The sequence below is a fragment of the Lutra lutra genome, chromosome 2 (genome assembly GCF_902655055.1).
Source record: "Lutra lutra chromosome 2, mLutLut1.2, whole genome shotgun sequence".
NCBI lineage: Eukaryota > Metazoa > Chordata > Mammalia > Carnivora > Mustelidae > Lutra > Lutra lutra.
In genome coordinates, this window is record NC_062279.1 from 53,911,518 (window position 1) to 53,939,417 (window position 27,900).

The 27,900-nt window shown below is 35.3% G+C and overlaps 1 protein-coding gene across 3 annotated transcripts in view; it reads right to left on the bottom strand.

Annotated features, from left to right (window-relative positions):
• Positions 1–27,900, bottom strand: part of GLRA3 (glycine receptor alpha 3) — a 200,244-nt gene that overhangs the window by 47,794 nt on the left and 124,550 nt on the right. For all 3 annotated transcript variants that reach the window (XM_047717427.1, XM_047717426.1, XM_047717428.1), the window contains one exon: positions 18,973–19,055. In XM_047717427.1, the coding sequence (XP_047573383.1) occupies positions 18,973–19,055 (83 nt within the window). The remainder of the gene's footprint in view (positions 1–18,972; positions 19,056–27,900) is intronic.

The following is a 27,900-nucleotide window of genomic DNA, read 5'->3' on the forward strand; positions in this document are numbered from 1 at the left end:
ATATTTAAGGAAAAAATAAGAAGTTGAAGCAACATCAAAGTTTCAAGTCTAAGTCACTGATAAGTAGCTATGCCACAATCTTCAACTGACATCTCATGTCATTAGAGTAGCCTTCTCTGACTGTCTTATAAAGATTCTTGTCCAATCAGTCAGCTATAGTTTTTTTAATTCACTTTTCCCATAGAACTTATCTTTATTTGACATTGTATATATTCATCAATTTGGGGGGCATTTTTCTACCTAGCCTCCTACGACTGCAACTTCATAAAAGCTGAGATGATTCCATTTTAGTCACTGACATATTTTTCAGTACCTAAAATATTACATGGCATATAGCAGGTTGTTTGAATATTTGATTTAGAAATGGAGAAGGAGGCAGGGGAGGTGTGTGTGTGCATGTGTGTGTGTGTGTGTGCTCTCACATATGATGATCTTATTTGGAACTACCTTGAGCTTAAGATATCAGCCAGAGATGCAGGCATTGTCATAATCTGACATTGACTTGTGTGTCAAAAATACTTGAAATCACACCTATATATTGAAAGTGAGGTCAAGATTGAAGATAGAGCTTTGAGAGTCACCTATATATAGATGATATTAAAATTACATACCTTGGTTTGCCAAGACAACCCCACATTACTTTTTTTCCCCCTCAGATCCTCTCTTAGCACTTGTTCTAATTTTTTCTTTTTTTTAAAGATTTTATTTATTTATCGGAGAGAGAGACAGAGACCTAGATAGTGAGAGAGGGCAGGAGCAAGGATGAGAGGGAGAAGCAAGGTTCCCCGCTGAGCCGAGAGCCCGATAGGGAACTGGAACCCAGGACTCCGGGATCATGACCTGAGCCAAAGGCAGATGCTTAACCTACTGAACCACCCCTAGATTTCTCATTTTTAGATTAGGTATTATTAAGCACTGTTTTAAAATACATCATTGTTGGTTCAATAGATCCTTCAATTTTACTTTGAGACTCTCCCATGGCATAAGAGTATGAGACTATTTTACTATCTTAAATTAATATTATGTTAAATCTGTACAACAGCAAATATCAGGAATGGTCCATCTTTACCAGACCCTTTCAGTAGCAAAAAACTAGCGTGTCCCTTCAGAGGCAGCTGACTCCTGATCTGAGTAGTGGCGGAAGTGTTCAACTTTTCTTCCCTGCTGCCCACGTGGTATACAAACCTGTGACATCTGTGAGGTGTCAGTGAAAGTAACCAAGTGTCATGGAAAATTATAAGGTCTTTGTCAGTGAAAGCAGAGTAGTGCTGCTATGGGCCATATAGAAAGCAATCTGAAAGCTCTGAAACCTACACTTATTATTTGGGAATACTCTTAAATCTTGCAATAAATCCTTCTGGCAGCAATGGGCTAAAAGAAGTGAAAGTTCAATATTTACTGAAAAATTAAGCACTGAATTCCATTTTACAAGAAGGTTGATGATGAATGTGCAACTTAAGACATGGTTTATATTTAACATTCACAAAAGCTCCGCCTACATAAAAAACCATAAGACACACAGAGCTAAAGACACATCAACATCGATTTCAAACATTACAGTCCTTTTAAGAATGCTGCCCAAAGACGGTTATCTGACACGTGCGTTTGTAGGGGCAGGATTTACACATTACTCTATAAAAAAAAAAAAATCATTGTTTTTCTGAATTAATTTCATTCTTTTTTAAATTCATTTTTTCTTGGAAAGCGGCATGACAGGAAATTTGCAAGCAATTAAATGACGTTAGGCTTGTTTCAGTATCATTTCCTGCTTTAAAGAGAAAATTGGTTAAATTAATTTTAAATTAATTTTTAAATCTAATTCTGTAATCAAAGTAAAACTTTTGGAATTACACTGGTTGAAGATGAACTATGTAATGTCATCATAAATTCTATTGTGAAGTCTCTCTTACATTTACTTAAAAAGTTCAACACTGAGAATAAATGTAATTTGCTTGTGATAGATCTGAATAAAATATTTGTTGGAATTCATCATTGTTGTAAAAAAGCCCAGTAAGTCACAGAGACAAAAGTACAGCATAGGGAATAGAGTCAATGGTATTGTAATAGTGTTGTATGATGACAGATGGTAGCTACACTTGTGGTGAGCATAGCACAACTTAAAAAAAAGGGGGGGATCTGTGGAGCTGCAGTGTTCTTGTAATTATTTACAATGCATATATAATTAATTTCATTTTATTTATTATTTTTTTTTAAAGAATGAAAGAGAGGGGGATTGGGGAAGGGGCAGAGGGAGAGGGAGAGAAAGAATCTTAAGTAGACTCCATGCCCAGCATAAAGCCTAACTTGGGGCTTGATCTCACGATCCTGAGATCATGACCTGAGCTGCAATGAAAAGTTGAACACTTAAGTAACTGAGCCACCCAGGCGTCCCACATATGATTTATTTTACACACATAAACTGTGACACTCTATCAGTGAAAGAGAAGCTGTAGTTGTCAACATTTATAATTTTTTTATTGGAACAGAATACCTGAAATATAATTTTTTGGTGTGGGACAAAGCTGATGTCGAATTAAAAATTATATTTCACTATGGCACAACATGCTTTTTCTATTTATTGCTTGTTATCAGCTATTTTTTTTAATTTAAACATTTGAAGAACTATTTTATGAATCAACTTTTATGTTCTGCAAAGATATTGAACTTTTGGTAAATAGCTTCTCTAAATTCAGTTGCATGTATTCAAACTCAGTTGGAAATATTTAATGAAATTATTTTATGAATGGAACACTAAAATTTTGGATTCTGAAGATTTTAGTAAATAGTAATTATAAAAATGAAGCTTCTAAACAGAGATCCCTACAATATAAAGGAAGAAAGGTCTCAATGATATAATATTTATTGTCATTTGATAACTGTGGAAATGGAAAGACTGTATTGACTGCTTGTCTTTAATTGGTTAACTAATATTGAAATGGAAATGGAATTAAGAAGACATATTTCCTGGGGAACCTGGGTGGCTCAGTGGTTAAGCCTCTGCCTTCGGCTCAGGTCATGATCTCGGGGCCCTGGGATCGCGAGTCCCGCATCGGGCTTTCCCCTCTGCAGGGAGCCTGCTTCTTCCTCTCTCTCTCTCTGCTTACCTCTCTGCCCGCTTGTGATCTCTCTCTGTCAAATAAATAAAATCTTTAAAAAAAAAAAAAAAAAGAAGACATATTTCCCAGCATCTAAATTAGGCAAAGAATTAAAAATGTTTCTTAAGTAGAAACAACCACTATGGCTGAGTTGTGTCCTAAGAGCCTATTTTTGATAAAAGGTACTCTTATTCAAGACAAAGACAATATCTGTAAAAATACATGGGCTGAAATGGTTACCTATATCAATATAAAATATATAAAATCAAGCTCTGAAATGGTCAAGTATAGACAATTGAGTTGAGCTACCTCAACTATAGAGAACAATTTCTTACTAAGAAAATTATAATCTAGGGTCTATAAGGTCAAGTGACTGTTAACAATTTCAAATTTAGTATCAAAATTACAATGTTTAACATGATTCCAATTATTTTGATTTGCTTTAATATGCATGCATATATTTCTTTATAAAGGATATATTTTGTTTACTTGTCTGTTTGCTTATTTATTTATTTGGTTTTTTTATTAATTTTAAGAGACAAGAGACAGACAGATGGAGAGAGAGCATACTGCCCTCCTGGTGCTTGATCATGTTCGGGGTAAGAAGAGGGAGTCTGCAAGGTAGAAAGGATATTTCGAAAAGAAACAGTTCAGAACGATTTAATTCACCCGCTAATTTAAAAGAAAAAAACAACAAAACAACAAAAAAACCACTATCAGGAGCACCTGGGTGGTGTAGTCGGTGAAGTGCCTGACTCTTGGTTTCAGCTCAGATTGTGATCTCAAGGCTGTGGGATCAAGCCCCGTGTCAGGCTCTGTGCTCAGTGCAGAGTTTGCTTCATATTCCCTCTCCTTCTCTCTCTGTCTCACTCACTCTCTCTCAAATAAATAAATAAATAAATAAAATCTTTAGAGACTAAAAGAAAGGCACCACAGATACTAAAATTACTATATCTTATAAGTGATAGGGTTTTTATTTTTTTTTTAAGATTTTAAGCGTCCCCATTTTAATGATAAGTTACATGGTTATTCTAATGGTAAGGAGAAGCTTCAGTGCCCTCATGGCAATGAGGAGAAATGAGTGCAAGGTCACTTTAATCTGTGTTATTTCACTGGTGCTTTCTGCCCTCCATTTCAAGATGGTTCATCATGGGTCTGGGGCTGGACCCTCACATCCAACAAGATTTGAGGATGGTAAAATATATGGTCTGTTCTCTTGGCATCATTGTACTTTGATAGTTCCCTTTGTTGCCAGGATACAGAATTTCAGCCATATCTTCCAACCAGATCTTATCTTCATTTACGTAGACTTCAGGCTTTGTTTCTTTTATTTATTTTCTATTTTTTTTTATTCCCTGAAATAATAGGATATGGAAACTACTTTATTGTCAGCCCCATGGTAGATCACTTAGAAATTGAGATTCACAACTATGTTATATGTTTGTGGAATTTGGGGGATTTCTAGATCTCTTCCAAGTAATGAAACAGCTATAAAAAACAGAGGAACTACTAGTTTAGTTTATCACTGAGCTACCAACCAATCTTCTATCATCTATCTCCTTATGTTTTTACATATGTTGCACTGATACATTTTTGGTTGTTAGGACTGCCTATGTGTCTGTGGCCACCCTACAAGGTGGTCCCCTCTCAAAGGGACAGAGGACATCTCCCTTTTTCAAATATCTCTAACCCCTCAGAAGTGTTTATCATTTTACTGCTCTGTCCTCCCCCTTGACTGAATCCCAGATGGATTGGGGAAAGTGTCCTCAAAGCACCTAGAGAGACTCTGTCACCTCTTTCTCCTGTGAACATAGTTCATTCATGTGGGATGAACTTCCATTTCCCAATATTGTCACTGGGAATTCCCCCTTTAATTCTCTTTGCTGTCTTCCTCACCCTATGATTTTACCTGCTCTAGCAGTTCAGCTGCTCACCTCCAGGTAACTAAGATCCAAGTCTTTTCTTCATAATATTAGAATATGGATTTAAATGCTATTGTATCATTTAAGATGAATATGAACAAAATTTTTATTCTCAATTTCAGCAAAAATATATAATATGTATAGCAATGAGATAACAAAGAAATGTTAAAATCAAATAATTAAATTTCTTTGAAAGATGGAGAAGAAGATGGAAATAAAGACAGAAACATGTTGTGGTCTTGTGACACATTATTGTGACCATGATTAATAATTATCCTATAATATCAATTCCACTTAAAGAAAAATCCTAATGTAATTATCAACTAACCTGAAGTACAAATGTATATACATAGCAAAGGCAGTTTTGAAAAGTAAAAGTAAAGAAGCAGATCTGTTTGACAGAGGACAAAATGTACAAATAAAGCTGTAGTATTCAAATGGTTTCAGAATAAAGGCTTTGTACCAATTAGATGGAAGGGTGTAGAACAGAGGCCAGAACCAGACCTATGTATAGAAATTTAAGGGGAAAATTTCATTTTGCATCTACCCTAGAAAAAAATTTTGATAAATAATAATGGGAGAATTTTCTATACATTTAGAAAAAGGGTTACACAGAAATAAAATCCACTCATATTGAAAATGTAAACACAAGGTATGCTACACAATTTCTGAGTTAAAATGCCTAACACTGGGGTGTCTGGGTGGCTCAGTTTGTTAAGCATCTGCCTTCATCACAGTTCATGATCTCAGGGTCCTGGAATCGAGCCCCACATTGGACTTCTTGCTCAGCGGGGAGCCTCCTTCTCCCCTGTCTACCATTCCTCCTGCTTCTGCTCACTCTCTGTCTCTCTCTGACAAATAAATAAATAAAATATTTTTTAAAAAAGATATAAAAATAGGGGCGCCTGGGTGGCTCAGTGGGTTAAGCCGCTGCCTTCAGCTCAGGTCATGATCCCAGGTCCTGGGTTCGAGCCCCACATCGGGCTTTCTGCTCAGCAGGGAGCCTGCTTCCTCCTCTCTCTCTGCCTGCCTCTCTGCTTACTTGTGATTTCTCTCTGTCAAATAAATAAATAAAATCTTTAAAAAAAAAAAGATATAAAAATGCATAATGTTTTTGTATTTTGGCATATAGAAGGTATACTTTATTAAGAAAAGGGGAGACTTAATTATGTGTGTGTATTTAAAACCCTCTGAAATATGAAATATAAAGTTAGACTATCATTAACATCTATAAAATAATACATAAATAAATACAAAGAGAGAATTCCATAGAAACATCAGGAAAAGCTTAAACAAGCCACAGACAGAAGAAAGAGTCATGATTGGAAAAGAGGATGTTCCATGTAAGGGAGATGAAGATATAAAAAGATATAGTTCCATACCAATCACATTAGAAAAATTACTTAAATCTGAAATAAAATTGCAATGTTAATATGCAAAACACTTTTTAATTTTCTGCAGTTTAATGTTTGAAATGCCTTTTATATTTTTGTCTTTTATACTTCTTTTATATCTGTGACCATAGACAGAGCACGTGAGACAAACAAAATTGGTTAATTAGTACAGAAGATTGAGAGCCAAGGCTAAAGCATGTCTTTGTTTTATCATCTCTATGGTACAAATTTCTCTGTATAAACATGATCATTTTTTAAATTATTTTTAAAAAGATTTTATTCATTTATTTACTTGAGAGAGAGAGTGTAAGCCAGGGGGTAGGGATGTAGGAGCAGAAGGAGAGGGAGAGAGAAAAATCTCAAGCAGACTCCACACTGAGCACATGACCCAAAGTGAGGCTCGATCTCATAACCCTGAGATCATGACCTGAGCCAAAATTAAGAGTCAGTAGTTTAACTGAATGAGCCACCTCAGTGTCCCTAAATATGTTGATTTTGAAGACATCATTCAAATGTATTATACTGTCACTTAAAGAAATCAAATGACTTTTGGTCATTTAAAAAAACAGCTTAAAAGTCCATAGGGGAGAAAAAAGGTTATTTAATACTTTCCACCATGAGTAGTATGTAAAAGAAATACTTATTCAAAGGGAGACTATGACTGAGGATATATTTAAGTTGAAAACAGTTTGAGAATTATAAAATAACTATAGTTTAACATTCAGTTTTAAGTGACCTAGAATCCTGTTTGGCCCAGCTTTCTCAATCAATAGAAAAAAAGAGAGAGGCTGAGATTTCTGGGTTTGACACAGCTTGCAAATGCTGATATACTTAACTAGCAGCTGGAATTTAAAAAGAAAAAAGGAAAAAAAAAATCGAAAGGAAGAAAATGCTTACCCTTGGCACATGCTTGCTGATTCCTGCCAGGAGGAATATTACTCAAGTAAATTGTATTGACCTGACAAGGAACAACTGCTATGTCAAAATCTATTTAACTGAAACATTTTTATGTACAATTTGTGCGCTTAGTTTAAATAATCCTACCATTAACCAGGTTGTTTGATGTGGTTTCCTTTAAGTTATAGGCCTGCTCAATTATCTTCTTAGTAATTACACTTTCTCTAGAACTCTCTGGTATAACTAACCTATAAACCATTATTCCATACTAGTGGTTCTCATTTTGGTTAATAGAGATAGATTTTGAAAGGACCGATGCTTGTTTTAAGTTTGTGAGCTATTAATTCACAGAAGTTTGCTTGGTCCACATCTTCATTGTGTGACTTTGGGAAAGTCACTCAACCTTTCTCAACCTTAATTTGCTGATATTTACAATGGAAATAAAACCCAACTCATCAAGTTGTGCTTAGGACTAAATCAGGTAATAGGTATAAAAGATAATAAAAGTACTGTGGCATCACCTTTTTGTAAGACTTATAACTACACTGTTTTTATGATATCACCCTATGTTTAGGATATCTGACAATCAGCAAAAGTGAATTTACCAAGATGAGGACACACTGGAAGAGAATATTCGCAGGGTTAAGCAGGATGGAATGTTTAAGTGGGGAGTAATCTTAGAAGTAGCTTGTTCATTAGTGAATATTTGTGTCTTGGGAAACTTGCTTTCTAACATTGCACCACAGAGGTTTCAGTAATACTTAGCAAAATAAGAATCGTCCGTATCTCTGACTCACTGGGCAAAAGGCATAGTATTATTTTGAATAATACTTTGCTAAATTATGAAAGAGCTTGAAAACAGTAAGCTCTTTCATAATTTATTAGGAAATAATTATTATTTTGACTATTATTAGGAAATAATAGTCAAAAATCTTCACCAAATTCCTTAAATAGTCTTGGCATAGAAACTGGTTTGAGTCATATCAGATGTGGTTTTGAAATGAATCTGAAAATTAAATAGCAAAAACCTCCCATCTATCTTTAGATATTTCTAACCAAAAGCCCCATTAAAGCATGTTTTGGAAGCTTCTTACAATTTTTGTTGGTTTTTTTTTTAAGTTGACCTTAAAAAGTTCTCTTCCTATAATTTTAGGGATTTAGGCTGCTCTTTGTGGAAAAGATTCCTCTCTTCCCTGAGTTACTTTCCTTGCATTTTCTTTTCTAACCTGAATAATTAAAATTTCTTTAACTTTCTCACATTGGTGAGTTTTTCCTGTTCGTTACCTACATTCCTCTTTAGATATGAAATAAGGAATTACAGTGATAGTTCATATACCCCATGTCATCTTTGTCTTTTTATGAATAACAATAGTTTATGATGATATTAGGAAATTATTATTCAATGTTCTTCCAAGATTAAAAAAATCTGCATTGTCTTTTTTCACTTGGGGAATTGTCAATTTAGAAATTTTTGTTATGGTATAAATTAAAGGCTGAACATTAAAATCTTTAGTTTTTTTCCTCACCTTATTCCTGCACATCAGTTTACACTGTCAGTCCCTTAGGGGCATAGTCTAAGCCATAACATAGCTGTTTCCTTCCCTCAGAGACTAGTAATTTGTGAAGCAAACAAAATGCATTTATAAATAAAACTGTGATATCAATGAAAATTTGTTTTTTGAAAAGATAGCTTTATGTTTTACTTCATACAGCCAATTTAAAAAAAAAAAGGTCATATAGTAGATTCTTAACTTCAGTAGTAATATAATCTAATCCTAAGAAGGAACGCGAGTGGTCACTTTAATATTTAGTTTATCTTTAGTAGAAATGTCACTCAATCTTACACATTACCAGCAATAACACACAAAAATTGGGGCACAAATCACACACTATTTTTTAAATTAAATAAAACATGTAATGAAAAGTAAGGCTTCATTGCAGAATTCTCTCTGTAGCATATATGTCTTAATATTTTTTATTGATATTTAGTAAGTTTCTACTGCTGTGAATTTTGGAGATGAAAATTGTCATGGTAAATCACTGATATTTTTTAACTGAACTAGACACTAAAAAAAATTATTAGAAAGATAAATGAAACTGATACAATTTCTTTACACCCAACAGCAAGCATTCACAGTATTTCTTCTAGAATTCTCTCGTGAGGGTGAATGAGGATGTTATAGACTGGAGGCAAAATAGTATATTAAACTTCTGGCTTTTATAAAAGCAATTGGGTAATACTCTGTTGAGATTTGACAAATAAACACTCCATGGGGCAGGCCTTTAGATTTGATAAAAGAAATGTTTGAACTTCGAACCTACAGGCATCCCTAGAGATACCCTTGAAGGTTTAGGTCTAGATCAGTGCAATAAAGTGAAGATTGTAATAAAAGGAGTCAAATAATTTTTGGCTTCCCAGTGCATATAAAAGTTATGTTTATACTCTAGTTTAGTAAGTGGGCAATAGCATTAAGTCCAGAGGAAAAAAAAACAAAAATGTACATAACTTAATTTAAAAAGATTTTATTGCTAAAAAATGCTAACCATCATCTGAGCTCTCAGTGAGTCACAGCTTTTTTTGCTGGTGGAGGGTCTTGCCTTGATGTGGTGGCTGCTGACAGTTGAGATGGCAGTGGCAATTTCTTAAAACAAGACAATAATGAAGTCTGCCACATCAGCTGACTCTTCATTTCACCTATGATTTCTCTGCAGCACATGATGCTGTTGGATAGCATTTTCCCCACAGAAGAACTTTTTTCAAAACTAGAGTCCACTCCCACAAACACTTGGTGCTGCTCTCTTGACTAAATTTATGTAACATTCTAAATCCTTTGTTATCATTTCAACAATCTTCATAGCATCTTCACCAGAAGCAGATTCCATCTCAAAAAAAAAACCACTCCATAAGAAACAGTTCATCCATTCCAGTTCTATCATGAGATTGCAGCAATTCAGTCCCATTTTCAGGCTCCACTTCTAATCTAGTTCTCTCGCTACTTCCACCACATCTCCAGTTACTGCCTCCACTGAAGTCTATAAGTATTCCATGAAGGAATGGAATCAACTTCTTCCAAATTCTTCTGCATGTTGATATTTTTATCTCTTCCCATGAATCATTAGTGTTCTTAATGGCACCTAGAACGGTGAGTCCTTTCCAGAAGGTTTTCAATTTCTATTGCCCAGATCCATCAGAGGAATCATTATGTATAGCAGCTAGAGTCTTACAAAATGTATTTCTCAAATAATAAGACTTGAAAGTCAGAATTACTCCTTCAGAATGGATATTGTGTTTGCAGGCTTGAAACCAACATTAATGTCATTGTCCATCTCCATCAGGGTTCTTGGGTGACCAAGTACATGGTCAAGGAGAAGTCATATTTTGAAAGGGATCTTTTTTTCTGAGCAGTAAGTCTCATGATGCACTTAAAATATTCAGTAAACTATGTTGTAAACAGATGTGTTGGCATCCAGGCTTTGTTTTTCAAATTAGAGCACAGGAAGAATAGATTTAGCATTAGTTCTTAAGGGTTCTAGGATTTTTGGCATGGTCAATGGACATTGGCTTCAACTTAAAGTCACCAGCTGCTTTAGCCCCTAACAAGACAGTCAGCCTGTTCTTTAAGCTTCGAAGCCAGGCATTGACTTCTCCTTTCTAGTTATAAAAGTCCTAGATGGCATCTTCTTCCAATGACATGCTATTTCATCTACATTGAAAATCTGTTATTTAGTGTAGCCACTTTCATTAAAGACCTGAGCTGGATCTTCTGGAAAACTTGCTGCAGCTTCTACATCAGTACTTACCACTTCACTTTACATTTTTATGTTACAGAGACCATGTCTTTCCTTAAACCTTATGAACCAACCTCTGCTAGCTTCCAACTTTTCTGTTTTAGCTTCCTCACCTTTCCTGGGCTTCACAGAATGGAAGACTGTTATGGTCTTGATGTGCATCAGGCTTTGGCTGAAGGGAATGTGATGGCTGGTTTGATGATCTGTCCAGACCACTCAAACTTTCTATATATCAGCAATAAGGCTGCTTTGCCTTCTTATTTGTATTCACTGGAGTAGCACTTTTAAGTTCCTTCAAAATTTTTTCCTTGGTATTCACAACTTAATTGACCGACATAAGAGACCCAAGCTTTTGCTTATCTCAGCTTTCAACATGGATTCCTTACTAAGCTGAATCGTTTCTGGCTTTGATTTAAAGTGAGAAGTGTGTGAGTCTTCGTTTCACTTGGAACATTTAGAGGCCACTGTAGGGTTATTAACTGGCCTAATTTCAATATTATGTCTCAGAGACTAGGGAGGCCCAAGGGAGAGGGAAAGAGATGAGGCAATGGCTGGTCAGTGGTGCAGTCAGAACACCTACAATTATCCATTGAGTTCGCCATCTTATATGGGTGCAATCATGGAGCCCCAAAACAATGACAGCAATAACATCAAAGATCAGTAATCACAGATCACTGTAACAAATATCATGATAATGAAAAAGTTTGAAATATTATGAGACTTATCAAAATGAGACACAGAGACACAAAGTGAGAAAATGCTGTTGCAAAATGGTGCCTACAGACTAGCTTGAAGCAGAGTTGACACCAACTGTCAACCTATAAAAGACCCCATGATATCTGTGAGCACAAAAAAGCAAAATGCAGTAAAATGAGGTGAGCCTGTATATATGGGGACTCATTCTTTTCTTTGGCTGCAAAGGAATTCTCAGTGATGAGATTTAGCTTTTTTAGGTTAATCTAAGGGTAAAGTTTCAACCTTACTGTGGATATTTCATTTTGATTTTAAATGGCAGCAACTGAATCACTATGATAAACATATTTGAATTGCAGCTAATATGTTTCTATTTATAATTAAATATTAAAAAAAAGTAACCTTGGTTTCCTGATTTTTTCCAAGTTCAGTGAAATTGCTATATGAATGCTATACTCCATGAGTAAAGTAGGTTAATAATATTTGAAAAACAGTCTCCAAGAAACATATGTTAAAATGCCACAAAGAACTTTTCATTGTCTTTCTCTGTTTTATTCTTCCCATTTGTCCCTCAATTTTCCTTAAATTCAATGATGCCATCTTCTTTGTCCTCTCTTCTGTTCTTTATTTTTGAGACTATCTTCAGAAATCTTTTATCTTCATGCCTCTAAGCAACCCTGCTAACCTTATTTCTCTATATTTCCACAACAATTCCTTATTCTAGCTGTATTGTAAAACCCCAGTAATCTAAAATAAATTTCTAGTGAAATCCAGTTTTACAAGAAACATCGCATATTTAAGCAGAAGTCAGCTTCTGCATGACTTTCTCCATTAATCTCCTACATTTTTCTAAATCATGTAACTGAAGCAACATTTAATCATTGTGATTAAGAGAAAATTTGAGAGAATCATCTTTATGCTTAATTCTTAGGCAAGTCATTGAAAAAGTCTTCAAAATGTTCTCTGTTTTCCCCATTACTGTCTCAGCTCTTTGAATTTCTCATTAATTTATGATGAAATTAGCTATCGGCAGTGTGGATTTCTCTTTATTCTCTTTTTCAAATAAAGTTTTTGCCTGAGGTTCTTTTCGAATGTCAGGTCAGTAGATAGAACTGGAAAAGATGGAGTGCTCAGGATTTTCCTTTATTGTTTTCAGTTTAGTATATTTACCATCATTTCCTTCCCTTCACTTCCTCTTCTTCACTCTGTATCTCTTATATGCAACATAATTTCTTTCTTCCTTGATGAGTTTCTTCAGAGGTGTCTCTAGGTTCTTGGACTTTCCAAGTACTAATTTGGACTTTTTATGTGATTCTTTGAATACTCTGTTTTTCCTTGTTGGTCTTCTTGAATCAAAGGCCTATTTCAGTAGTTTTTTTTTTTTTTTCTCAAGATTTTATTTATTTATTTGATACAGAGAGAGAGAGAGAGATCACAAATAGGCAGAGAGCCAGGCACAGAGAGAGGAGGAAGCAGGCTCCCTGCTGAGCAAAGAGCCCGATGTGGGGCTCGATCCCAGGACCCCGAGATCATGACCTGAGATGAAGGCAGAGGCATAACCCACTGAGCCACCCAGGTGCCCCTCAGTAGTTTTTAGTACAGAACATTGCTTTAGCTGGGTCTCAAGATTTTGAGAGTTAATGCCTTCAGTGTAATTTAGTAAGCAGTTTTCCTTTATTTCTTCTTTAAACAAGAAGTCACTTATTATATGCTGTTGGTTTCCTGATCTATCTTTGTCTAGGAGTATGTTATAATTTATGTTAATACATAGTAATTTATAGTAATTTTGTGTTTTTATTAGTCATATTTCATTTTAGTGAGAGATCCCATCCCATCAGATGTTGATTTTTAGGAATTTATTAAAGCTTCCTTTGTGGCTTACTACATACTTTTTGTAATTGTATCCTGAAAACAAACCATGAGTTTTTTCTTTATCCATAAATTACTTTTGTTCTAGTATCTGTACCTGCATTATCAAGTAAATTAATGATTTATCTATTTTTTTTTAAATTGTAATTCTGCCTGATTTTTTGCTTTATATACATGGAAGTTATATGGAAGATATTTTTATAATTATTATAGCTTATTTATATATTGTTTCTTTATCAGCATTTTACTCAAACATTTGTGTCTCATAATTTTTTCTATAATTTTTTTCCTGATATGAAATTATCATCCTTGATTTTTTTAGACACATTTCTCTAATATGTATTTTTCCTTTTCTCCCAAATATTTTTGCAAAATTTTTTTTCTTTTCTTTTTTTTTTTTTAATTTATATATTTGACAGAGAGAGAGAAAGAGTGAGAGGGGGAACACAGGCAGGAGGAGTGGGAGAGGGAGAAAGCAGGCTTCCTGCCAAGCTGGGTGCCTGATGTGGCGCTCGATCCCTGGATCCTGGGATCATGATCTGAGCCAAAGGCAGACACCTAACCAACTGAACCACCCAGATGCCCCTACAAAATTAAAAAAAAAAAAAAAAAAGTGTTTAGCTGACAACATATTGTTGAGTCTTAATATTTGTTAACATCTAGTTGGAGAATCTCCTTATTTTGCAATGTGAATTTAACCTTTGCTTTAATTTTTTTTTTAAGTTGTTTGTTTTGTTTTGTTTTGTTTTAACATAGGGCTTGAACTCATGATCATAAGATTAAGATCTGAGCTGAGATCAGCAGTTGACATTTAACCGACTGAACCAACCAGGCACCCCACATTTATTGTAATTATGGTACTATTGAAACCTTTTTATGATCTTTCTGTGCTTCCTATATACTATATTTTCATTTCTTTTATTTTTCTTCTTTCCCATGTTCTACTTGATGAATCAATATTTTTTAATTCTGGCTTGAAAGTTAGTTACTCCATTTTTGTTCCTTCATGCTATCCTTAGCTCATACATGGTTTTGTTTTCGCATCCATTTCCATCACAGGACTTCTCTTCCCCTGGACTTTCCCTGCCCACCTCTTCCCAGTGACTTGCTTTTCCCTACACTAGGTATTGTGTATCACCCAGGGTTTTAAGTCCAAGTCATGAATAGACACTTTTAGAGGTATGGGGTCATGGCTAGTTTAGATAAAATATACTTTTCTAAGTAATTTATTCACTCTTGGCATTGTTCTTCCCTTAATCATTCTTCCCTTTGTACCAACAATATCCATTAACATCTACTTATCATTTTTAATGCAAATCTGCATGAAGAACTCCTCAACTGGTCCTCTAACTTCTTCTTCTTCTTCTTCTTCTTTTTTTTTTTTAAGATTTTATTTATTTATTTGACAGAGAGAGAGAGAAAAAAAGAGGAAGAGTGGAAAAAGCAGGGAGAGTGGCAGGCACAGGGAGAGGGAGAAACAGGCTCCACATTGAGCAGAGAGCCCTACCTGGAACTGGATTCTAGGACCCTGGTATCATCACCTGAGCCAAAGGCAGAGGCTTTACCAACAGAGCCACCCAGGTGCCCCTCAAGTCCTTAAAACCAGGGACTTTTGTGCTTTAAGTATTATTGTCACCCAAGATATCAAATGAAGTATATTAGATACTTGATATTTTTCAGTTGATTCTTAGATGAATAAGGATCCATCAGGTCACTTGAACAGTCCTGACCATTGACAGACATCATGGAACATTCATTGAACTTAAGAAAGTTAGATCGTGGGCACCTGGGTGGCTCAGTGGGTTAATCCTCTGCCTTCGGCTCAGGTCATGATCTCAGGGTCCTGGGATCTAGTCCCGCATCGGGCTCTCTGCTCGGCAGGGAGCCTGCTTCCTCCTCTCTCTCTCTCTCTGCCTCTCTGCCTACTTGTGATCTCTGTCTGTCAAATAAATAAATAAATTCTTAAGAAAAAAGAAAAGAAAAGAAAGTTGGATAGTGACAGGACTTTGCCTTTAAATTATGTGCCTTTATTGCTTGTTTTCTGCATCTCTCAAACCAATTTGTTTCCTTTTTCCCTTTTGCAGTCAGCTCTCAATCAAGACACAAGGTTCCTTACAGCTCTTGCTTTCTAGCAAGTTAACTTGTTTTTCAGCAGGTTAACTTGTCATTTTAAGCCATTATAAAAAGAAAGAAAGAAAGAAAGAGAGGAAGGAAGGAAGGGAGGGAGGGAGGGAGGGAGGGATGGAGGGAGGGAGAGAGAAAGGGTGATCTAAAAGAGTTTACAAAAAAATACCTGGAAAAATTTGACCTCAGCAGCTTCTACATCAACAAGATTTTCTTAGCATCTGCTGAAGATGTTTGATAAACAGTATCTCTATTGTGAGCTCAATTAATTTTTAATAAGAGAGCAGGAAGTGTATAATGACTGAAATCTATGAAAGGGATGTGTGAGGCAAGCTATTCATTCCTGATTAAGAAAATAAGCAACAAGACTGAGGAGGCAAGAGGCCCTGCTTTCCCATGTTGAATTTTTGATTAATTTGGAAATGTTCTGGGAAAGGCAGAAACAGCGAAAGGTCTTTTTATGTCAGCTTTTCATCCTGTAAAATAACGCAGTATGCTTTCCTTATTCTAGAAAGGAAGCCCAGTGACCCAGTTATCCCCCAGGCACTCTACTCTTTCGCATCTTTCTTTAGTAACTAACATTCATGGAGTAATAGATTTTACTCACTGCTCCTACTTTCTCATCATGCACTTAAAATTTTTTTTGGAGGACTTCAGATTTGACCCTCATCATTCTAATCATATTTGTCTTTGCCATCAATAACAATGGCTCTTTATTCAATTACCTTAAAAAATTTTTTTTTGTAGCATTTGATACTGTTAAACAGATCTCAACACTTTCTTTTGAGGTTGAGTGATACCAATTTTAATTTGCTATCTATGACCATCCCTTGAGTGGAAATCCTTCCAATAATCTCTAAATGAAGGCATTTCTAAAGGGTCTGTTCTTCTTTGTTTCCTTCTATATTCTCTCTTTCAGAAATGTTATCTTATTGTTTGAACCACTTTCTTTATGGCTTTTAATAGTGTATCCCCAGGTCTAAACCTTCCTTTTGTTTTATACCTAAATTCCCCAAAATGTGAATATATTAAGATGAGATTTATCAATATTCCCTTCCACGTTTACTTCTCATCCTATGTTTTCTTCCTCCGTTAATGTTTCCAGTATGATTCAATTTACCTAAGCTCTGAACTCATCTGCTCCCAGAGACTTCACATCCATTTTGTATTTAAGCAAATAAAGTACGGTAGACTTTGCCACCCTTAAAGTATGTCCCTTTAGCATAAGGATTATTTTGAACTAAAGGTACTTAAAAAAACAGTAGATAGTAGAAGGGCATTTTAATCTCCCTTTTTTTTCTTCCTGAAAACAGGAGTGTTCCCTGTACCAGGAAAAGAGATACATCTTCAATGGGGAATTGAAGCCAAAGAATTCGGTATAAGCCACGTTAAGATAATTCTTTATCTGCCTTTAGCTTCCCTGCATAGTTTAGCTACCTTTTCGTAATTGCCTCTCCTTGTTCAACCTGGTATAAAAACATTTAGGTTTTGCCAATTCTTAGAGTCTTCATTTCATTATGAGGGATCCCATGTTACATAAATCTTACATTAAATACATTTGTATCCTTTTCTCCTGTTAATCTGTTTTATGCCTGTTTAATTCCCAAGCCCCGCCGAAAAAGGGTAAGAGAGTGAAGATAAAATTTTGCCTCCCCTATGGTATCAACCTCTACTGTTTCTACCCTCTACATCATTCCCCTTTGTCCCTAATCCTATTCTTTGTTTTGGAATATTATGAAGCCTTCTTAAGTAACTTTCGTTCATTTGGCTGAAAGAATCTTTAAAGATTCATTTTCTTGCTACTAAATCTTGAACAATTTCTTCCTGCCTATTAGATAATATCCACCATGCCTGGTTTAGTAATGAGGGCAACAGTTTGTCTTCAACTCTTTTGTACATGATTTTCTTTCTTGACACCCTTCTATGTTATGCACCCAATTTTGCAACCAAGATACAGAACCAGCCCGTCCTCAAAATGCTTTCACGGTAAGGCTCAAAAAAAAAAAAAAAAAAAAAAAAAAAAAAAAAATCTCCCCTGCTGGGAATCTTTTCTTTGCCCCTCTCCACTTAGATTTCTAAATAGTTCCCTAACTAAAACGACATTATTTTATTTTCCTTTCATTTGGTCAGTACTTTATTCATGTGTATGCTTCACACATAAAAGTCATGCATTTAAATTTAACAAGAAGGAGTTACTATCAGAGTAAGGGAATTTCCACTTCCTTACTTGAAGAGAAACCAAATGGAGAGGCGTGGCCGCATTCCCCCATGAAGTAGGCTCGCCATCTAGCGACAGCTCCTCCACACTACAAACCTTGCCTGTGAGACCCGAGACTCTGAAGACCTACCTTCCACTTTTCCTCAAGGAATATGTTAAACAGACGTTTTTTCCTCTGATATAACACAGAACCACAAGAAAAAGACTGCATAATGCTTACATTTTTATGTTGTTAAACGTTGAAAACCAATTAAGTTTGGGTCGATTCTACAGATAAGTTCAAAGAAACAGAAAGACGTGAAATGTTTGTGTTAACCTTAATCAGTGAGGCGGGTGGATCCACTGTGAAAGACGAGAAATTTAAAGGAATGCTTGTAAGCTTGGATAAATCTCTGATAAAGTGTAAGAAATTTCTCTTCTCCTGAGATAACACGTATAACATACCCAGTAGAGCACGCTCTGAATAAACTTTAGCAAAATGGCTCAAAGGAGGCATAAGCTTCGGAACCAGAGGATTTGTTGTCCCCACCTCCATAAATCGGAGCACAATACTCAAGCACTCAAAATGACCATTTTGACATGTGGAAACATGGGGACAGCAATATCTTTTCTGTGAGTATTAAACATAGCATATACAAAATGCTTAGTCTCTAACAGGTACCCTATTTAAAAAATGGCGGTTTGTTTTTAATGATTATTTTCTTTTTTTACCTCTGATAATTTGTATAGAGATATATAGCTGTCTGTCAAGCCTAAAAACTGTTATTCCTAGGCCCTCAATTTATTTATCATAGTATAGACAGCATGTATTGAAAGAGATTACTTTCATTATGTGGTGACATAACATGACTGCTTAGTAAAATATCTGACAAAAACAGTTACAGAATTATAAATTATCTACATAATCCATTAAAATTTGTATTGACTACTTTTTTCAAAGTGTTCAGAAAAAGTAAGTTGTCTGTACTTACAACTTTCCAGTTGCATTATACATGTTTGTACATCCATTGGAAAATTCTTGAGATCCATCGGACAAGAAAGCGTTAATGTCAGCCTGAAAAAGTTCAAAGTAATTATTTTTAAAAGTAATTTATGATGTCATATTAATAATCTGTTGTTCATGGTACAACTGGGAAACAAGCTTTGGTTAGTGACTAACAACTTTTCAAATAACATTTGCTCCAGCTTGGGTATGTTATTTACTATGAAACAGCTGTACCTTTATATATAAATCTGTTTTTCAGGAAGGAGAAAAGCTGTATATTTAAGCATCCCATCACATTTATTTGTTTTGCTCAATCATTCACTCCTTTATAGAGGACTGTAAGTGTCTACAAAAGGTCTGTATTTCCAGAAAAGACCCTCACAAAGAAATTTGAGAGTGGGTTCCATGAAATTAATACAAAATGCCAAAGGGCAGTATTCCCCAAGATCACATGTACAGCACGTTGGAGGAGGCAAGTGTATCCAGGGAATTGAAAAAGTGGGGTACAAGAAACAATCCTGTGTGACAACTTTCAGTCATTTTTGAAACACTGATGAAGTTGTCAGTGAATAACCAGCAGTAATAGCAGAGGAAAAAAAAACTTAAGTCTCGAGGACTTGAAAATTCTAATAGTTAGACAGGGATCCTCTGCTCTAGGACTAGAACATTTCACCAGATTTTACCAGGGTCGAGCCCTCTAGAATCTGTGTGACATAATCCTGAGCTCACCAAACAAACTCTAATTTGGCTGCCACAAAGGGGGATGACCTGGATGGTGTACACCAGCATTTTGCACATTTTCCCCTTCCAGAAAGTATTTATATGTTGACATTCCAGACAATTCATAACTCGTGAAAATATACATTTTTTATTGGGAAAGATGATCTTGAAAGATTAGCAAGAATTTGTAGTTCTTGGACCGGAGAAAAAGCGGCCCAGTTCCAAACAAACCCAAGTTTATTCAAATAACATTCTTATGGGAGAACTCTCTAGCCATCCCCTCTGTTTAAAGTATTCCCATTGGGGGGCACCTGGGTGGCTCAGTGGGTTAAAGCCTCTGCCTTCAGCTCAGGTCGTGATTCCAGGGTCCTGGGATCGAGCCCCGCGTCGGGCTCCCTGCTCAGTGGGGAGCCTGCTTCCTCCTCTCTCTCTGCCTGCCTCTCTGCCTACTTGTAGTTTCTGTCAAATAAATAAGTAAAATCTTAAAAAAAAAAAAAGTTTAAAGTATTCCCATTGAAATTCAGCATATCAGTGAGCACCTGAGGTGTTTTTTTTGTTTGTTTTTTTTTACAAATTCAGCATATCAGTGAGCACCTGAGGTGTTTTTTTTTTTGTTTGTTTGTTTTTTTACCTAAACTAAAATGTGACCATAGATAAATTACTTCATTACTTCACTTCACTATATTTCAGGGTTCTCATCTCCAAAATGAAAGTAATCGTAGTACTTGCTCTGAAGAAACATTGTGAGCAGTACATGAGTTAATACACGTAAAGTGCTTAGGCAAGTATCTGACACATAGTAAACACTCAATAAATATTAGCCATTAAGGATTACTAGTATTCTGCCACTTCCAGACTCCTCCATCTTCCCCATCCCTGAGTTACATAGGAAGAGCACAAAGATGACTCAATTAGATCACATATAAAATCGGGGTGCCCGGGGGCTCAATTGGTTAAGCATTGGACTCTTAGGCTTTTGTTCATGTCATGTTCTCATGGATAGTGGGATCCAGCCCACTGAAGATTTTCTCTCCCTTGCACCTGCCCCCACTCATGCTCTCTCTCTCCCTCTCTCTCTCTAAAATGAATAAATAAATGTTTAATTTTTTTAAATCACATATCAAACCTCCTTAAGCTTAAACAAAAAATAATCATCAGCACTCTCAAATGTAACCACATTCTCCAAAATGGCATTTTCATGTAGACCATAAAGTTATAATAATGCATGTTCTATGGTGAATGCTCTTGGTGAGGCCCAATTAACATGATTTGAGATATATAAACAGACAGACATGTGAAGCCGCTGAATTTTTTAGAATCCCAGGAGGATCATTTGACAATTCCTTCAAGTCAGAGTCCATAACACACTAAAATAATTCATATGGTTCATTCTTAAAGAGCAATTTCTTGTGATTCAGCTAGGTTATGTGATCCTGTGAGTATGATCCTGTAGATTTACAAAGTTCTCCTCTGGAAAAAGGCAACTATAAAATGAGGTGGACACAATGTTCTCTGTCTTGTGAAAGGGTTCATTAGAAGTGTATGCACAAGTATATTTTGAACATAGGCACATTAATTTTCCAAACATCCAAGGCTCTCAGGACAGCCAGTTTCAAATGTTGGCTTGGAGAATTAACTCTGTGACCTTTTGTATGGAAGCAAATAGCATTCTCAGAATCTTTTCCAAGCTCTCACCATGCATGTGATGTCAAATTCATATCCTGACTATTTTTTTGGCATAAAATGAGAGACATTACATAATTCTTTAAAAGAGAAAGACTTGAAAGGAATTATTTGGCAAAGAAAATCACCGTTTGTAGAACTTCTGTCATAAATCATATCCTAAAAAACATTTGTTTATTGACATTCTTTCTTTTGTTTAAAGTGTTGTACAATTACCTCTTTAACAACATATGGGTGAAAAAATACTTGTCAATCTGATGGGTGTGAACTAAATTTCTTCATCAAAACATTATATATAAATTAAAGATATGCTCTGACCACATCAAAGGAAAACTAAATCAAAGGCAATTAATCACATTCTACTGTTTTGGAAATGAGTATCTTCTTGTGTAAGCAAGGACACTAAGTTCTCTTTCTGAGACAAGACACATAAACAGGATATGGTGTTCTTTATTTTCTCTTAAAAAGTCTTGGCTTGGCTTAGTGAAGTAGTAATGTTAAAATAGATGACTATAATCTATGACAAACAGTTGACTTGATTAAAATGGAGGTATTGTCCATTTTTTTAAAAGATTTTGTTTATTTATTTGAGAGAGAGAGTGCACTAGCAGAGGGAGAAGGAGGCAGAGGAAAGAGGAGAAGCTGGGGATGTAGAGATATGGTGCTGGATCCCAGGACCCTGGGATCAGGAACTGAGTGGAAGGCAGATGCTTCAATGAGTGAGCCATGCAGATTCCCCAGTATTGCCCATTTTTGAACAAGCAATGCCTAGAGTATGGTGTCTGTCTCAATCATTAATTAAGTATATATATTTAAATAAAAAAAAAACTTTTCTGACTCTATTTTTGCCTCTTTATGAAACTGAAAAAATATCTTTATTAGTTCCTAATATTTCTAAGTTTAATGCAATAAGAAAAATTACCTCTCTCTTCTTTTTTTAAAGATTCATTTATTTATCTGAGAGAGAGAGAGAGAAAGCACAAGTGAGAGGGGCAGAGAGAATCTCCAGCAGACCCTGTGCTCTATGCAGAGCCCAACATAGGGCTATCCCATGGTCCTGAGATCATGACCTGGGTCAAAACCAGAACTGGTCAGTCAACCAACTCTGCCACCCAGGACCCTGAACAATGACCTCTTGATTAATTATCAGCTTTGCAATATTATCTGTAACATCATAATAGCGGTAATACACCCACTGAATTTACTATGTAGTAGACACTACTTAAATACTTTACAATTTCTCAACTTACTTCCCTACAACAAATTTACAAGACAGGTAAACAGTATTACCTTATTTTATAGATGAGGAAACTAAAAGGTCAACTCCAGTGGCATTACAAAAAAGAGATTAATAGGGCTGAATTCGCAAATCTGGGAGCCCAGCTCTGAATTCTACACCCTTAACCATTAAGTATACTGCCTTTCAAAGGTATTGAAACATTTTTCATGAGAATGGGCTTTTTAATGAAATGATTTTTCCAATTTTATATTTATATAACACAGGAAATGATGTATTTCATTCAGTAGTATTACATTTAAAGCAAAAGGTGCATAAATGATTCTTCCCCCAAAATCAGTGAAATGGAGTTAAACTTTAGAAAATATAAGGAGATTCCCCATGGATTTTATATATTTACTTGAGTAATATAAATATAAATTTATATTTACTTGAGTGATTTGGTATTTCATTATGATTCTATGAAGATCAAAAAACTCTCAGGAGAGATTAGATTGCGGGAATACTAGAAGGGAGATTGTAACTAAAGTTCTAATCAGGAATTTTGTTGAAATCTGATTTTAGAGATGTTTTTAAAGCTTGTCAACCCATCACCACTGGAATCTTTGTGTTGTCGATGGATGGTTCCTTCAGGAAGCTGCTGTAAGCTAAGACCTCTTCAGAAAACATGCATAATCACAGACATGCAAAATTCTCCTCACAACATCTATTTTGTGGTATTGTAAATTGATTGCCCTTGAATAAACAACACCTTAAAAAGCATCTGTTGATAAGTTTACTTTATCTATTAAAAATTTATGTTCCAAAAATAAATACACATTATATATTTTCACAACTGAATTTCAAAGAAAGAGTGATTATATTTACTTCAAATAAAAGTTGAAATTGTGTTATGATCTTTGACAAGTTGCTGTGCATAGGATTTTTGATCTAAAATTTCTTCCTGTTATTTGATTTTTAATACACTAATCCTACCATAATATAAGCAGTAAAGTTGGATGTGTGTTAGTATGTATTAGTAGTATTAGAAAGTAAGAAGTAGATAATACTTTTTAAAATATTTTATTTATGTATTTGACAGACAGAGATCACAAGTAGGCAGAGAGGCAGGCAGAGAGAGAGGGGGAAGCAGGCCCCCCGCCGAGCAGAGAGCCTGATGCGTTGCAGGGCTCTATCCCAGGACCCTGAGATCATGACCTGAGCCGAAGGCAGAGGCCTAACCTACTGAGTCACCCAGGAGCACCAACAGTAGATAATATTTAACTGCTTCCATTATCTCATGATGAGGATTTTGCCATCCCCTTTTCACAAGTGACAAAACAGAAACTTACATTAATAACTTACAAGTGTCCATACAGTGCTACTTTATAGATTCTGGAAAATACCAGTACTTACACTTTTTTGTTGTTTTGTTTTGTTTTGTTTTTAGGGAAGACACAAATAACAACTTTACTTTCCGTTGTATGCCTGGCATTATGTTACATGCTTTACATACATTATTTCAGGCTCAAGGTAATTATTATCATGCATATAAGAAAAATGAGCCTTTTACCTACAATCGCTCCAAATCACAGCTGGTAAGTCATAGAGCCTGGATATAGTTTGGGAGAGACAGTCATCCATGGGTCTCTGTGCGTTTTGGTACACCTACCTCTTGCTGGGTGTACCAAGACTGTAAGGCCCAGACTATTATTTTACCTGAGCCATTTTTCCGGGTTGTTTATACAGCTGCTAATTTTGAGAGGTGAGATAATGTTGTCCTTCTGGACAAAGAGAAGGCTTGCTTACTGCTTATAATAAAGGCAGTGGATTCCCCAAGCTCAGTGTTCCACAGCTGGGACACAGACACACAGTGTGTGTTACCCTGATCCAGTGTTCCAGTGAAACTTGAGGGCAAGGAAATTAGGTCAATTCACTGATGCTTGTGTTGCTTGTGGTAAATAATATATTCCTTTGTTTCTGACCCAGAGTCTTGTGTCTTCTGTCAGAGTCCATAAAAAAAGTAATAAGCTAATTTTATAAGTAAGGTAAAAACAAATCCCAACTTGAAACATCTAGGAGTTATGTGTCTGGCTCCAGAGCCCTCCCTTGAAAAGGACTTTATTTAAAAATTTATCAGTACAATTCATGGATATCATTTAGAAGTTCAAACACAAAAAAAAACCTGAGAATAAACTCTGGAGGCAAACAAAACAAAATAAAACAAAAACTGAGACTAGAAGTTAAAACACTATAGAAAGCATTAAAAAAAAAAAACACACACACACACACACAGTGTATTTTTGCCCTCTCCATCCTACCCTCAGTTCAGTTCTAGCTCCCTAGTGGCAGCCTCTCTTTAGACACTTGTCAACGATTTATAGTCATATATCTCAATTGCTATTATATTATGCTTGATTTTTTAAGTTTGTGAAATTGTCTATTATTTCTAACAAGGAAAAAAATGTCTTTATACCACACTTTGTGTACTTAATTCTCCCATAATACTCAAAATTTGGTTACATAAATATTTATGATTAAATTAATATTCAGTGTTTACATGTTATGAATAATTAATTACTATTCATGGTTAGGCATAGTTGTTTGCTATAATTATAACTCTCATGTAACATTTTGTTTTCCTAGTACTAATAATTATCTCATTTCAATAATCAACAAATTCCCTATCAGAGCTACAAATTCAACAAACCCTCTATCTGAGCTACAGTGTCCCTTTTAATAGTCATTGCAGCAGGCAAACTATCAATTCCTTGTTTTTCATGGAAATCTCTGTTTTTCCTCTTTTTTCTTTCTAATCAGATATTAAACCTCTGTATTGATGTGCTGATTTTCACATTATTTCTCCTCTATTTCTTTGTATCTTGATTCTACTTTTTGGGAGATGTCTTTTGGGAGATGTCTTCACTTAATCTTCCAAATATTCTACTGATTCTTTTTCTCACCTTGCTTTATTCTTTGCTCCTGTTATGTTCTGAATGATTAATTTTATTCCTTTCTTATTTCATGCATGTAGTTATCTCTTCTGTCCAGAGATTTTTTTTTTTAATGGTCTTTTCTGCTCTCCGTATTTTCTCGAGTCAATCCTTTTCTCTTTAATTTTCTCCTCTTTTCTCTTTATTTCCTCTGTGTGTTTCTTTTGGCCTCTGCTTTTTTCTTTCTTTTTTAAGATTTTATGTACTCATTTGAGAAAGAAAGAGTGACAGAGAGGGGGCAAGCAGGGGGAAAGGCAGAGGGAGAGAGAGAAGCATACTTCCCGTTGAGCTGGGAGCCCAACATGAGGCTCAATCTCAGGACCCTGGGATCATGATCTGACCAGAAGGCAGATGCTTAACTATCTGAGCCACCCAGGCATTCCATGGCCTCTGCTTCTTTTTTGATCATTACTATTATAGAATGTTCTCAAATGTCTGTTTTTATTTAAAAATAAGGTAAGAAAAACCATTTGAAACTCAGTTAGTAGCAGATGGTTCACTGAGTAATGGGCTTAACAGTAGGATAATAACATGACCGTGCAGATTTTTTCTTAGTGGTTCCCCAATTGTCATATCTGTATATATTTTCCCAGAGGTACATTCTTCTGACTACTACTGCTCAATAGAAGAGGTTTAGGACTGGCTTTCAGCATTTTAGGGAGAACAAACATTTCACCATACAGTGTGCAAACATCACGTAATCTCCATTTTCTTAGTATAATGCCCCATGACAGATGTCAGCTGTGCCTGGAGTCTACTCTTGAAGCTCATGGTAGAACCTCCCCCAGGTTTTCCATCCTCTTTCTGCTCATTCCAGATGGCAAAAAAAGTAGTTCCTAGTCTGAAGGACATGGACAAGAAACTCAGGAATAGAAAGCTCGGTCTTTTTTCTGCAGATTTTAAATCAATTCTTGTCCTTTTCTTTCTTATCTAGCTTCCATTTTCTGAAGTCTTAGATACCTTAAATTTCTAAAAGTTTGAGGATATTATTTTCTTCCTTTTGGGGTCCCCTTCTGTAGCTCAGATTTCAGTTGTGCCTGTTAAGTCAGTTTTCACAATGCATTCATTTTCCAGTGTTCTAAAATATGTCATAATCGCTCAGCTGTCACTGTCGTTTTTCCCATTACTTTCATCCTCCTGTGTGTTAATGCCTTCTTTACTCCTTACTTGGTTTATTTCTTTGTTTTAGGAGGTGTAGGAAGGAAATAGGAATAAATGGATAAGTTCAATCGATCAGGATTTCCAGGACAGTCTTTAAACAAGCAAGAAAGCCAGGTCTCTCATGAAACATCACAGATGTTCCATTTGTAAATTGAGTGAGTTTTTTTTTTTTCTAGCACAACTTTTGTTAACAAAGAAACTGCAATTTGAAGATTTTAAAGTCCTATGAGATTTCTAAAAACAACTCACAAAAATGAATTTATTCTGATTAAGTGAGCATGGTTGTAACAAACAAAAACAAGGAGCTAAGAGACATCTGTTTCATCTGAACTCATGCTGAAAGACAAAAGAGGCAATTCAGAATCATTTCATAACTTTTCTCAAAAATGTTGCCAAGATATGTAAGCAATTCTTAATGCACGGCACCATTTTCCAATCCAATAGGACTTGATAGGAACAATGAAATATCCATAACCTACCTATAAACTAAATAAAGAAAATAAATTATGGAAGTTTTAAGATAATAATTTTATTTTAGAATATTTCTTAGGTGTGACACAAGTCATCAAATACATCCTTTCAACTGTTATTTATTGATTTTACACCTGTTTAATATTTAATAAACAGACAAAGTTGAATAAGCTCTCAAGTTCGACAGTCAAGAAATTTTAATATCAGTGTTTATATTTTGGTATGAATTAGTTATGTTTTTGTATTTTTAAAAGCTATTTAGTCTTCTAAGAAATGCATTATAAATAACTGAAATGTAAATAAGATCTTTACTAAAGAATGAACAGAGAACCCCAATGAGATCAAAAAAATATAAATATCTGAAAAATAATTTATGGAAAATGAATCCCAGACAAGTAAATCCAAATATTTCTTCACAAAACAACTATTTTAAAGAAGTAGGCATCTGTAAAAATATAATCACAGTGTATGAATCAGCTATCATTCAATTTGCCTTTAAACTGTCCACTAATTTTGCTGATATTAAGAGGCTGAGCCATTTGTTTTCTAAAAAATGGATTTTGGGGCACCTGGGTGGCTCAGTCAGTAAGCCTCTGCCTTTGGCTCTGGTCATGATCCCAGGGTCCTGGGATCAAGCTCCGCATCAGGCTCCTTGATCACTGGGAAGCCT